This window comes from Somniosus microcephalus, unplaced genomic scaffold (assembly GCF_052327205.1).
Source record: "Somniosus microcephalus isolate GS21.2 unplaced genomic scaffold, FLI_Smic_1.0 scaffold217, whole genome shotgun sequence".
Lineage (NCBI taxonomy): Eukaryota > Metazoa > Chordata > Chondrichthyes > Squaliformes > Somniosidae > Somniosus > Somniosus microcephalus.
In genome coordinates this window covers 422,487-437,230 of record NW_028225404.1, presented here as the reverse complement: position 1 = coordinate 437,230, position 14,744 = coordinate 422,487, and the positions used below count along the sequence as shown (strand labels likewise).

Below are 14,744 nucleotides of genomic sequence, written 5' to 3'. Positions count from 1 at the left end.
CTTGAGCCTGCTCTGCCATTCAATGCGATCATGGCTGATCATCCAATTTCAGTACCCGGTCCCTGCCTTCTCCCCATACCCCTTGATCCCTTTAGCCTTAAGAAATATAACCAACTCCTTCTTGAATATATTTAATGAATTGGCCTCTACTGCCTTCTGTGGTAGAGAATTCCACAGGTTCACCACTCTCTGGGTGAAGAAATTCCTCCTCATTTCTGTCCTAAATGGCCTACCCCTTATCCTTAGACTGTGGCCCCTGGTTCTGGACTCCCCGACCATCGGGAACATCCTTCCTGCATCTAGTCTGTCCAGTCCTGTCAGAATTTTATAAGTTTCAATAAGATCCCCTCTCATTCTTCCAAACTCCAGCGAGTACAAGCCCAATCGTCCCAATCTCTCCTCATACGTCATTCCTGCCATCCCAGGTGTCAGCCTGGTGAATCTTCGCTGAATTCGTTCCATGGCTTGACTAATTTACTGGAATTTTTTGAGGATGTAACTGGTAAAATAGATTAGGGAGAACCAGTGGATGTGGTGTATTTGGACTTTCAGAAGACTTTCGATAATGTCCCGCATAAGAGATTAGCGTGTAAAGTTAAGGCACGTGGGATTGGGGGCAAGGTATTGACTTGGATAGAGAACTGGTTGGCAGACAGAAAGCAAAGAGTTGGAATAAACGGGTCTTTTTCCGAGTGGCAGGCAGTGACTAGTGGGGTACCGCAGGGATCGGTCCTTGGACCCCAGCTATTCACAATATATATTAATGATCCAGACAAGGGAACTAGATGTAATATCTCCAAATTTGCAGATGACACAAAGCTGGGTGTGTGTGTGTGCTCTGTGAGGAGGATGCTGAGAAACTCCAGTATGATTTGGATAGGTTAGGTCATTGGGCAAAAGCATGGCAGATGCAATATAACGTGGATAACTGCGAGGTTATCCACTTTGGTGGCAAAAACAGGAAGACAGATTATTATCTGAATGGCAATAGATTGGGAGAAGGGGAAGTGCAACAAGACCTGGGCGTCCATGTGCACCAGTCGCTGAAAGTAAGTATGCAGGTGCAGCAGGCGATTTTAAGGAGGCAAATAGTATGTTGGCCTTCGTAGCGAGAGGGTTCGAGTACAGGAACAAGGATGTCTTGCTGCAGTTGTACAGGGCCTTGGTGAGACCACACCTTGAGTATTGTGTGCAGTTTTGATCACCTTATCCGAGGAAGGATGTTCTTGCCATGGAGGGAGTGCAGCGAAGATTCACCAGACTGATACCTGGGATGGCAGGAATGACGTATGGGGAGAGATTGGGTCGATTGGACTTGTACTCGCTGGAGTTTAGAAGAATGAGAGGGGATCTCATTGAAACTTATAAAATTCTAACAGGACTAGACAGACTCGATGCAGGAAGGATGTTCCCGATGGCCGGGGAGTCCAGAACCAGGGGTCACAGTCTAAGGATTAGGGGTAAGCCATTTAGGACGGAGATGAGGAGGAATTTCTTCACCCAGAGAGTGGTGAACCTGTGGAATTCTCTACCACAGAAGGCAGTGGAGGCCAATTCATTAAATATATTAAAGAAGGAGTTAGATATATTTTTTAAGGCTGAAGTGATCAAGGGATATGGGGAGAAGGCAGGGACAGGGTACTGAATTTGGATGATCAGCCATGATCTCATTAAATGTCAGAGCAGGCTCGAGGGGCCGAATGGCCTACTCCTGCTCCTATCTTCTATGTTTCTATATTTCTATTACTCTCACTATTACCTCAATGCTAATGAATCGGGGGGAAACTCTCCACTGGCTGGAGTCAGACCGAGCACAAAGGAAGATGGTTGTGGTGGTTGGAGGTCAATCATCACAGCCCCAGGACATCGCTGCAGGAGTTCCTCAGGGCAGTGTCCTCGGCCCAACCCTCTTCAACTGCTTCATCAATGACCTTCCCTCCAACATAAGGTCAGAAGTAGGAATGTTCGCTGGTGACTGCACAGTATTCAGTTCCATTTGCAACTCCTCAGATAATGAAGCAGTCCATGCCCGCATGCAACAAGAGCTGGACAACATTCAGGCTTGGGCTGATAAGTGGCAGGTAACATTCGCACCACACAAGTGCCAGGCAATGACTATCTCTGACAAGCGAGCGTCTAATCACCGCCCCTTGACATTCAACAGCATTCCCATCACCAAATCCCCCACCATCAACATCCTGGGGGTCACCATTGACCAGAAACTTAACTGGACCAGCCACATAAATACTGTGGTTACAAGAGCAGGTCACAGGCTAGGTATTCTGTGGCGAGTGTCTCACCTCCTGACTCCCCAAAGCCTTTCCACCCTCTGCAAGGCACAAGTCAGGAGTGTGATGGAATACTCTCCACTTGTCTGGATGAGTGCAGCTCCAACAACACTCAAGAAGCTCAACACCACCCAAGACAAAGCAGCCCGCTTGATTGGCATCCCATCCACCACCTTAAACATTCACTCCCTCCACCACTGGCGTACCGTGGCTGCAGTGTGTACCATCTACAAGATGTACAGCAGCAACTCGCCAAGGCTTCTTCGGCAGCACCTCCCAAACCGACAACCTCTTCTACCTGGAAGAACAAGGACAGCAAGCACATGGGAACACCTGATAGAATACATATATCCCTGAAGGCAGCAGGACAGGCAGAAAAGGTGGTTAAAAAGGCTGATGGGATACTTGCCTTCATTAGCCGAGGCATAGAATATAAGAGCAGGGAGGTGATGATGGAGCTGTACAAAACGCTAGTTAGGCCACAGCTGGAATACTGTGTGCAGTTCTGCTCGCCACACTATAGGAAGGATGTGATTGCATTGGAGAGGGTGCAGAGGAGATTCACCAGGATGTTACCTGGGCTGGAGCGCTTCAGCTATGAAGAGAGACTGGACAGGCTGGGGTTGTTTTCCTTAGAGCAGAGAAGGCTGAGGGGGGACCTGATTGAGGTGTACAAAATTTTGAGGGGCATAGATAGGGTAGATAGAAAGGAACTTTCCCCTTAGTAGAGGGGTCAATAACCATTCGTTTCAAGGTAAGGGGCAGGAGGTTTAGAGGGGATTTGAGGAAAAACTTTTTTCCCCCCAGAGGGTGGTTGGAAACTGGAACTCACTGCCTGAAAGGGTGGTAGAGGCAGGAACCGTCACAACATTCAAGAAGCATTTAGATGAGCACTTGAACCGCCATAGCATACAAGGCTACGGACCCAGTGCTGGAAAATGGGATTAGAATAGACAGGGCTTGATGGCCGGTGTAGACACGATGGGCCGAAGGGCCTCTTTCTGTGCTGTATAACTCTATGACCACCAACTCCAAGTCAAACACCATTCTAACTTGGAAGTATATTGCCATTCCTTCATCGTCGCTGGTCAAAGTCCTGGAACTCCCTCCCTGACAGCACTGTGGGAGTACCTTCACCACACGGACTGCAGCGGTTCAAGAAGGTGGCTCACCACCACCTTCTAAAGGGCAATTAGGCATGGGCAATAAATGCTGGCCTTCCCAGCGACGCCCACATCCCATGAACGAATTAAAAAAAAACTTCATCCCATAACACGCGTACAAGGGCTCAGTAATGTTTAATTCATCAGAAAAAGACAAAGTACAACAACATACTGGTCAGCTTAACAGAGTCTCATCATATTTATGAGGCCACAAACTTAAAATAGTCACTAATAAATCCAGTAATGAATTCAGGAGAAGTGTCTTTACCCAGAGAATGGTGAGAATGGGGAACTCGCTACCACAGGGAGTGGTTGAGGTGAACAGCACAGATGGATTTATGGGGAAGCCACACAAGGGAGAAAGGAATGGGAGGAGATGTTGATCGGGTTAATTGAAGTAGAGTGGGTGTGGGGCATAAACACCGGCATGGACCAGTTGGGTCGAATGGCCTGTTTCTGTGCTGTGCATTCTATGTAACACCATCAACAATCAATCGAAGGGAATCATCAGCACAACAGATTGAAACATTAAACAGCAGTCCAACAATTTATAAAACATTCATCCATTCCATGTTCATGTCACCCCAGCTGTCTCCAGGGCCCTGTGCTACAGAACAGTGTGAACTCGCTGGTGTCTCTTCAGCTCCCCGGAGCTTTTAAAGCTCTTAGCACAGTCAGGACATTTAAATGGTCTCTCATCAGTGTGAACAAGCTGGTGTGTCAGCAGGTGGGATGACCGAGTGAATCCCTTCCCACACACGGAGCAGGTGAACGGCCTCTCCCCGGTGTGAACTCGCTGATGTTGCTTCAGATCCCCAGAGGTTTTAAAGCTCTTCCCACAGTCAGAACATCTAAATGGTCTCTCATCAGTGTGATATTGCTGGTGTGTCAGCAGGTTGGATGACCGAGTGAATCCCTTCCCACACACAGAGCAGGTGAACGCCCGCTCACCAGTGTGAACTTGCTGGTGTTCCTTCAGATTCCCAGAGGTTTTAAAGCTCTTCCCACAGTCAGAACATTTAAATGGTCTCTCATCAGTGTGAACTTGTTGGTGAGTCAGGAGGTGGGATGACTGAGTGAATCTCTTCCCACACACGGAGCAGGTGAACGCCCGCTCACCAGTGTGAACTCGCTGGTGTTCCTTCAGATTCCCAGAGGTTTTAAAGCTCTTCCCACAATCAGAACATCTAAATGGTCTCTCATCAGTGTGAACTCGTTGGTGTGTCAGCAGGTTGGATGACCGAGTGAATCCCTTCCCACACACGGAGCAGGTGAATGGCCTCTTCCCAGTATGAACTGGCTGGTGTCTGTTCAGATTCCCGGAGCTTTTAAAGCTCTTCCCACAGACAGAACATGTAAATGGTCTCTGATCGGAGTGAACTCGCTGATGTTGCTTCAGATCCCCAGAGGTTTTAAAGCTCTTCCCACAGGCAGAACATTTAAATAGTCTCTCATCAGTGTGAACTCGCTGGTGTGTCAGGAGGTGGGATGACCGAGTGAATCTCTTCCCACACACGGAGCAGGTGAACAGAATCTCTCCTGCTCTCTCCAGCTGGTGTCTCTTCAGATCCTGGGATGTTTTAAATCTCTTCCCACAGTCAGAACATTTAATGTGAACAAGCTGGTGACTCAGGAGGGTGGCAGAATGAGAGAATCGCTTCAAAAACACAGAGCAGGTCAACGGTCTCTCATTGGTGTGGACAAGCTGGTGTCTCAGCAGCATGGAGGGTGCAATTAATCCCTTCCCACACACGGAGCGGGTTAAAGGTCTCTCCCTAGTGTGATCCTGCTGGTGTATCATCGGAGCGGATGACTGAGTGAATCTCTTCTGGAACACGGGGCCGGTGAACGGGCTCTCCCCAGTGTGTAGCCACTGCTGTTGCTTCAGGTACTTTTATATTTTGAAGCTCTTCCCACACTCAGAACATTTAAAAGGTCTCTCATCAGTGTGAACTCGCTGGTGTGTCAGCAGATTGGAGGAGCAACTGAATCAGGTCCTGATGAATCGAGCGACTCTGTCCGTTCTTGACGTGATGTTCGGTCTGAGCTTCCTGTCTGTAAATGCTCCACTTCTAAAATCCTGTAAAAGGAGTGTAGAAAGGGGTAAGAGGGAGAATGTTGCCTCATGTCCCCCTTTCCCAGCCCAGGGGCAGTGAAGCTGATTTTCAGGCCCCAGCTGCTGCACAGGTTACATACGAACATACGAATTAGGAGCAGGAGCAGACCACTCGGCTCCTCGAGCCTGCTCCACCATTCAATAAGATCATGGCTGATCTGATTACTCCACATTCCCACCTACCCCCGATAACCTTTCACCCCCTTGCTTACCAAGAATCTATCTACCTCTGCCTTAAAAATATTCAAAGACTCTGCTTCCACCGCCCTCTGAGGAAGAGAGTTCGAAAGACTCACGACCGTCTGTAAGAAAAAATTTCTCCTCATCTCTGTCTTAAATGGGCGACCCCTTATTTTTAAACAGTGACCCCTAGTTCTAGATTCTCCCACAAGAGGAAACATCCTCTCCACATCCACCCTGTCCAGACCCCTCAGGATCTTATATGTTTCAATCAAGTCACCTCTTACTCTTCTAAACTCCAGCAGATACAAGCCTAGCCTGTCCAACCTTTCCTCATAAGACAACCCGCCCATTCCAGGTATTAGTCGAGTAAACCTTCTCTGAACTGCTTCCAACGCATTTACATCCTTCCTTAAATAAGGAGACCAATACTGTACACAGTGCTCCAGATGTGGTCTCACCAATGCCCTGTATAACTGAAGCATAACCTCCCTACCTTTGTATTCAGTTTCCCTCGCAATAAACAATAACATTCTATTAGCTTTCCTGATTACTTGTTGTACCTGAATACTAACCTTTTGCGATTCATGCATTAGGACACCCAGATCCCTCTGCATCTCAGAGCTCTGCAATCTCTCACCATTTAGATAATATGCTTCTTTTTTATCCTTCCTGCCAAAATGGACAACTTCACATTTTCCCACATTATGCTCCATTTGCCAGATCTTTGCCCACTCACTTAACTTATCTATATCCCTTTGTAGCCTCATTATGTCCTCTTCACAATTTACTTTCCTACCTATCTTTGTGTCATCAGCAAATTTAGCAACCATGCCATCAGTCCCTTCATCCAAGTCATTTATATAAATTGTAAAAAGTTGAGGTCCCAGCACTGATCCCTGTGGCACACCACTCGTTACATCTTGCCAACCAGAAAATGACCCATTTATGCCTACTCTCTGTTTCCTATTAGCTAGCCAATCTTCTAGCCATGCCAACATGTTACTCCCTACACCATGAGCTTTTATTTTCCGCAATAACCTTTGATGTGGCACCTTATCAAATGCCTTCTGGAAATCTAAGTACAGTACATCCACCAGTTCCCCTTTATCCACAGCACATGTTACTTCCTCAAAGAACGCCAATAAATTGGTTAAACATGATTTCCCTTTCACAAAACATGTTGACTCTGCCTGATTACCTTGAACTTTTCCAAGTGCCCTGCTATAACGTTTTTAATAATAGCTTCTAACATCTTCCCTGTGACAGATGTTAAGCTAACTGGCCTGTAGTTTCCTGCTTTCTGTCTCCCTCCCTTTTTGAATAAAGGAGTTACATTCACTATTTTCCAATCTAATGGAACCTTCCCCGAATCTAGGGAATTTTGGAAAATTAAAACCAACGCATCAACTATCTCACTAACCACTTCTTTTAAGACCCTAGGATGAAGTCCATCAGGACCCGGGGACTTGTCAGCCCACAGCTCCAACAATTTGCTCAGTACCACTTCCCTGGTGATTGTAATTTTCTTGAGTTCCTCCCTCCCTTCCATTTCCTGATTTACAGCTATTTCTGGGATGTTACTTGAATCCTCTATAGTGAAGACCGATGCAAAATACCTGTTCAATTCAACTGCCATCTCCTTATTTTCCATTATTAATTCCCCAGACTCACTTTCTATAGGACCAATGCTCACTTTGTTAACTCTTTTCTTTTTTAAATATCTATAGAAACTCTTACTATCAGTTTTTATATTTCTAGCTAGCTTTCTCTGGTACTCTCATTTTTCCCTCCTTATTAATCTTTTAGTCATTCTTTGCTGTTTTTTATATTCTGTCCAATCTTCTGACCTGCCAGCCATCTTTGCACAATTATATGCTTTTTCTTTAAGTCTGATACTATCTTTAACTTTTTTAGTTAACCACGGATGGTGGGTCCTCCCCTTGGAATTTTTCTTTCTCGTTGGAATGTATCTATTCTGTGTATTCTGAAATATCCCCTTAAATGTCTGCCACTGCAACTCTATTGACCTATCCCTTAACCTAATTTGCCTGTTCACTTTAGCTAGCTCTGCTTTCATGCCCTCATAATTGCCCTTATTTAAGTTTAAAATACTAGTCTTGGACCCACTCTTCTCTCCCTCAAACTGAATGTAAAATTCAATCATATTATGATCGCTGCTACCTAGGAGCGCCTTCACTATGAAGTCATTAATTAATCCTATCTCATTGCACAATACCAGGTCTAGTACAGCCTGCTCTCTGGTTGGCTCCAGAACGTGCTGTTCTAAGAAACTATCCCGAAAACATTCTATGAACTCCTCATCTAGGCTACCTTTGCCCATCTGATTTTTCCAGTCTATATGTAGATTAAAATCCCCCATGATTATTGCCATACCTTTCGGACAAGCTCTCGTTATTTCTTCCTTTATACTCCATCCTACCGTGTGGTTACTGTCAGGGGGCCTGTCCACCACTCCCACAAGTGACTTCTTGCCTTTATCATTTCTCATCTTAACACGCAGGTGCAGCAAGCAATTAGGAAAGCAAATGGTATGTTAGTCTTTATTACAAAAGGATTGGAGTGTAAGAGTAAAGTCTTACCGCAATTATATAGGGCCTTGGTTGTGGTGTATGTGCCTTTAAGAACAATTATGGTGTATGTGCCTTTAAGAGCCCCAGGTGTGCGTAATGCCGGTAATTGCCACTTGGGCTATATAAGCCTGTGTATTGTGTATATCCTTTAGAAACCCCCCCCAGACTTGCTTAGTAAATACCTATGAACCAACTCCTGTCTTCAGTGTCTTTATCTACACACGGACACTACAGTGGCGACGAAGTGGAAACGGACTTACCTGCAATTCGGCAGCACCTCAAGGACATCGATTCCTCCAGCGTCCAGAAGACTCAAGGAAGTAAGAGAAACTGTGGTTTCACCAGCTGGCCAAGCTGGTGACAGGTACTGCGCTAATCCTTCCTGGGCGTCAGGCTGGAGCTCCAGCGGCGGGCTCTACAGCTGAGACAGGCAGCGAAATCGGAGGCAAGCAATAACGGACTGGGAGGGTGCACTCGAGACGGCCGGCGCGGCAAGCAGGTCAGCGTTTAGACCTCCGTCGGGAACGAGTCTCCAACAGTGAATAAACGGAAACCACAGTAAAACAGCGTTGTTATCGGTAGCAGCGGCGGGAAAGCGCAGGAAGCGCCATATCGTTGCTACAGAGAGAAGAAAAAAAAAGCGCGGGAAGCGCCATATCTTTTCTGAAATGCCTAAATCTGGTAATATTGAGGCTTTTGATGGCGAAATAGAAGATTGGACCACATACGTGGAAAGAGTAGAGGTTTATTGCACTGCAAATGGAATAACAGATGATAAAAAAGCTTCAGTACTTCTGAACTTAATGGGCGCGAAGACATACGGGCTGTTACGAAATTTAATCACTCCAGCCAAACCAAAGGACAAGACTTTTAAAGAAATTGTTGATACCCTGCAGGAGCATTTAAACCCAAAAGTTTCTCTCTATCTACTCTACCAATTCCTTTCAAAATCCTAAAATCCTCAATCACTCCTTAACCTTCTAGATTCCAGGGAACACAAGCCTAATTTATGTAATCTCTCCCTCATGATCTAACCCTTGGAGCCCGGGTAACATTCTGGTGAATCTGCACTGCACTCCTTCCAAGGCCAATATATCCTTTCTGAGGTGCGGTGCCCAGAACTGTACACAGTGCTCCAGGGAGTTCCTGGGAGTTAATGTGCGTAGGTCCCTGAAGGTGGCGGGACATATTGAGAGAGTGGTTAACAAAGCATATGGGATCTTGGGCTTCATAAATAGAGGTATTGAGTACAAAAGTAGAGAAGTTATGCTGAACCTTTATAAAGCGCTGGTTAGGCCACAACTGGAGTATTGCGTCCAGTTCTGGTCACCACACTTTAGGAAGGATGTGAAGGCCCTTGAGAGGGTGCAGAGGAGATTTACCAGAATGGTTCTGGGGATGGGGAATCTTAGCTACAAGGACAGGTTGGAGAAGCTGGATTTGTTTTCATTAGAGCAAAGGAGGTTGAGGGGTGATTTGATCGAGGTGTACAAGATTATGGTGGGTTTGGATAGGCTAGACGGGGAAAGGCTGTTCCCACTAGTTGATGGTACAAGGACTAGGGGACACAGATTTAAGGTTTTGGGCAAGAGATACAGGGGGGATGTGAGGAAAAACTTTTTTACGCAGCGAGTGTTGATGACCTGGAACTCGCTGCCGACGGAAGTGGTGGAAGCGGAGACACTTAATGTTTTCAAGGGGAGACTGGATAGGCACTTGAGGGAAATAAACTTGCAGGGCTACGGGGATAGAGCGGGGGAATGGGACTGACTGGATTGTATAGAGCGCCGGCATGGACTGGATGGGCCGAATGGCCTCCTTCTGTGCCGTTATGACTCTCTGGGGTCTAACCAGGGCTTTGTATAGCTGTAGCTTATAAGGAGAAACTGTTTCCAGTGGCAGGAGGGTCGGTAACCAGAGGACACAGATATAAGGTCATTGACAAAAGAACCAGAGGCGAGGTGAGGAGAATTTTATTGACGCAGCGAGTTGTTGTGATCTGGAATGCGCTGCCTGAAAGGGCGGTGGAAGCAGAGTCAATAATAACGTTCACTGGGGAATTGGATAAATACTTGAAGGGGAAAAAATTGCAGGGCTATGGGGAAAGAGCAGGGGAGTGGGACTAAATGGAGAGCTCTTTCAAAGAGCCGGCACAGGCACGATGGGCTGAATGGCCTCCTTCTGTGCTGTATGATTCTAGGAGCCACTCCTAGAGTGGAGTGGTGCCCGCAGGGATCGCTTGGCAGGAAATTGGGAGGAGGTGGTTCACACGCAGACAGCACCTGATTTCAAGATGCTGTCCTTTTAAAATTGGTCCTCCACAGGCAAGGAGGGACTCGGACCCTTTAATGAAAATCACACTGAAAAGGAGAGTCCCTGTCCCTTTAAGAGCCCTCCGCCCACCACTCCCACCTTTTTCTTAAAGTCTTTGAAATTAATAATAAAAGTTCATGCAGAAAAAATCTGTGTGTCTGACTGTATTTTTGTGAGTATCTGTGTGTCTGTCTGACTGTATGTGTGTGTGTGTCTGTGTAGTGGGGAAAGAGTTAAACTGACATCGCTGGCAGTTTCACTGACTAGTGTAATAAAGACCATTCTTTGCAGTAGTAAGCTTTTTCTAAGTTGCTGAATTGGCAGTGGAGATAACATTGCTGGACATGGAACCAGAAGAGGCCGAGAGGATGCAAGTTCTGTTCTGGCAGGAAAGTAAAACAATGAGTTGGAAGTAAAAGAGGCCTAGAGAGGCAGGAAAGGAGGACAGAGAGAGAGGCAGGAAAGGAGGACAATGAGTCAGAAGTACAATGAGACCCATCTGGCATAAACAAAGGTCATAGGTGAAACAAAAGCTTGGGGGATAACGGCCAATAATAAAGGTGGTACTTTAATGTAACGCGGCATCGGCAACCAATCGGTGAAGATGCATGCGGGCCAAGGTCCAATCAGGTGGCAGGAATGAATTTTGACGTGTGTTGTAATGTATAAAAATGTCGTGTTTGCTGTACCAATTTGGAAAGGTCTGGCTAAGACAGAGCAGACTGTTTCCCCACCGGTGCAATAAAGACAACTTGACTATCGATCTAAAACCTTGTGTCGAGGGTTGGTTTAAAATACTCCACAACAGCTGAATCCAGTGCGCTCAGCCGTTTCTTGATATCACGTGGAGTGAATCGAATTGGCTAAAGACTGGCTTCTGTGATGGTGGGGACTGCAGGAGGAGGCCGACATGGATCATCCACTCGGCACTTCTGGCTGAAGATGGTTGCAAACGCTTCAGCCTTGTCTTTTGCACTCACGTGCTGGCTCTCAGCATCCACCCTGTTAAGCCCCCTCAGAATCTTGCATGTTTCAATAAGATCACCTCTCATTCTTCGAAACTCCAATGAGTATAGGCCCAACCTGCTCAACCTTTCCTCATAAGACAACCCCTTCATCACAGGAATCAACCTAGGATGCAGGCCATCAGGTCCAGGGGACTTGTCAGCCTGTAGTCCCATTAGTTTCCCTAGTACTTTTTCTCTAGTGATAGTGATAGTTTTAAGTTCCTCCCTCCCTTTTGCCCCTTGATTTTCCACTATTATTGGGATGCTTTTAGTGTCTTGTCCCATGAAGGCAGATACAAAATATTTGTTCAACGTCTCTGCCATTTCCTTGTTTCCCATTATTAATTCCCCAGTCTCATCCTCTAAGGGACCAACGTTTACTTTAGCTACTCTCTTCCTTTTTATATACTTGTAGAGGGTGCAGAGGAGATTTACCAGAATGGTTCCGGGGATGGGGGATCTTAGCTACAAGGACAGGTTGGAGAAGCTGCATTTGTTTTCATTCGGGCAAAGGAGGTTGAGGTGTGATTTGACAGAGATGTACAGGATTATGACGGGTTTGGATAGGCTAGACGGGGAAAGGCTGTTCCCACTAGTTGATGGTACAAGGACTAGGGGACACAGATTTAAGGTCTTGGGCAAGAAATATAGGGGGGATGTTAGGAAAAACTTTTTTTACGCAGCCACTAGTGAGGACCTGGAACTCACTGCCGACGGAAGTGGTGGAAGCGGAGACACTCAATGTTTTCAAGGGGAGACTGGATCGGCACTTGAGGGAAATAAACTTGCAGGGCTATGGGGATAGAGCGGGGGAATGGGACTGACTGGATTGCTCTACAGAGAGCCGGCACAGACTCGATGGGCCGAATGGTCTCCTGTGCCTCTATGACTCTATGTGGTTGCTGTGGATCACACTGGGGTCCACCAGCTCCCACATGCTACAGCTGCAACACATCACCTGCCCCGCCATCTCTATTCTATTTTATTTAACTAATTAGGTTTTCAAGTTCTGAAATACCCAACTGTCTATTAATAGTTTTTAAACTAGGTAATAACCTTCTTTAATTTACGACATTTAGTTATATGCTTTAGATCTTTACTGTAACTTAGCCCACAGTCCTAATTAAATTCTCGTTGTTTATTTTTTTTACGTATAAAGCAGCACCTGTTACCCCCACCTCATCGAAATCGCTCACTCACCCAATTCCCGAGTTAAGTACTCTGTAGAAGCAGTACTCCGTAGAACTGGACTCCGTGCTACTCATCACTGCCCCTCCGACAGTGCGGCGCTCCCTCAGCACTGCCCCTCCGACAGTGCGGCGCTGCCTCAGTACCGCCCCTCCGACAGTGCGGCGCTCCCTCAGTACTGCCCCTCCGACAGTGCGGCACTCCCTCAGTACTGCCCCTCCGACAGTGCGGCGCTCCCTCAGTACTGCCCCTCCGACAGTGCGGCGCTCCCTCAGTACTGCCCCTCCGACAGTGCAGTGCTCCCTCAGTACTGCCCCTCTGACAGTGCGGCGCTCCCTCAGTATTCCCCCTCCGACAGTGCGGCGCTCCCTCAGCACCGCACTGGAGTGTCAGCCTTGCTTTATGTGCTCAAGTCCCTGGAGCGGGATTTGAACCCACAACCTTCTGACTCTGCTGTCCACTGAGCCACAGCTGACTCCAGTCTTTTACACAGTTTCATCATAACTTCCTTGCTTTTTGCACTCTACGCCTCTCCTAAAGCAGGGGAGTTATGATGAATTGTTAAAGTTTTTTTTGCAGAGTGACCAAGGCTGTCTGTAGGAAACAATTGTGCATTTGAAAGCAGCTTGTATTGTGAAGCTTGTGCCCCTTTGCCAGGCCCGCTGCCTGCGGCCCCTCTCCCAGATTCCAGCCCCAGCTCTGTGCTGACTGAGCTGCTCTCACCTGGGGACAGCGCGTCACAATCGGCCCCAGCGCACCTGAGCTGGAGAGGAGGCCCCGCCCCCTTGCCGCGCCGCCATTGGTTGGAGGACCAGGCCGCCCAGTTCAGTCCTCCCAGCTCAGCCCTCTTCCTATTGGTCAGCGCTCCCGTCAGTCAGAATCACATTGCTCCGGCTCACTCCGCCACCGTGCGTGTTTCAATCCGCTCCGTTCGGCGTCCGCGGAGGTCCCTCCCGCCCGCCTCTCAGGTTTGGTTTTTCTCGTATTTTACTTTATAATCTCGCTCTCCGCTCCGCCCCTCACCTCGACTTAAATCGATTCCCCAACACTTGACTTTACCCGGCCTCTGCTCCCCGGAGGACCCGCGCAGCCGCACTGACAGCCTCGACACCACGAGGGGGAAGGGAGGGTGATTGACAGGTGACGATTGATAGAAGCGCCTGCCCGCGCTGTGATTGGTGCAGGGGAAGTCAAGTGGGCGTGTCCGGCCACCGGGCCCACGTGGGGGAGTCAAAGGCTGGCTGGAGCGCATGCGCAGCCCGCCTCGCACCGTTGGGAAGCTTTTCAAATATTTTTATTTCCGAAACCAATTGAAAACACTCATTCATTCCCCCAACCTCCTCCCCTCTAAAGTGCGATTATTATTATTCTTGTTTTTCCTCATTTGTGTGGGGTGTCTTTTTTTACCTTGCGGTGGCGTGCGCCGATCCAACCGACCCCTTGGCGTTGCGTGCTGGCGTCAGCGCGTAAGCGGAGGGGGGCTGATTGACACGAGGCGCCCGCCAATCAGGAGCGAGGAGAACGCTGGGAGGACCGGGCGGGCTGACGGTCCTCCAACCAATGGCGGCGCGGGAGGGAGGGGGGCGGGACCTCGGTGGGCTGCAGGCCGCTTTCCTGCTTTCATTGTCTGCAGGAGCTGTTAAAGGGAAGGGGAGGAGGGGGTGGAAAAAACCTAGCTTGTGAGTGTTTATTCCTTTACATTACCTTTATTGCAAGGCTATTCATCAACTGCATTCATTTAAAAATAAGTGAACCTTTTCTCTTTTTGACTTTTATCCAGAACAAAGAGCCCTGGTGCTGTGACCATTTTGGTGGGCAGCCACTTTTAAAGGGACAAAGACCAGCATTCTTCCTCCTCTCTCTCTCGTGAGTATTTGTGGTGGGTGAGAGAGCGG

The 14,744-nt window shown here is 47.7% G+C and overlaps 1 protein-coding gene across 1 annotated transcript; it reads right to left on the bottom strand.

Annotated features, from left to right (window-relative positions):
* Positions 1-3,986: 3,986 nt before the first annotated feature.
* Positions 3,987-8,185, bottom strand: LOC147082053 (uncharacterized). The gene is made up of 2 exons (XM_085980501.1): positions 8,145-8,185; positions 3,987-4,995 (listed from the first exon to the last, which is right to left on the bottom strand). Exons 1-2 carry the CDS (start codon positions 8,183-8,185, stop codon positions 4,059-4,061), a joined length of 978 nt encoding a protein of 325 aa, XP_085836627.1. The 3' UTR covers positions 3,987-4,058.
* Between the last annotated feature and the right edge of the window lie 6,559 nt (positions 8,186-14,744).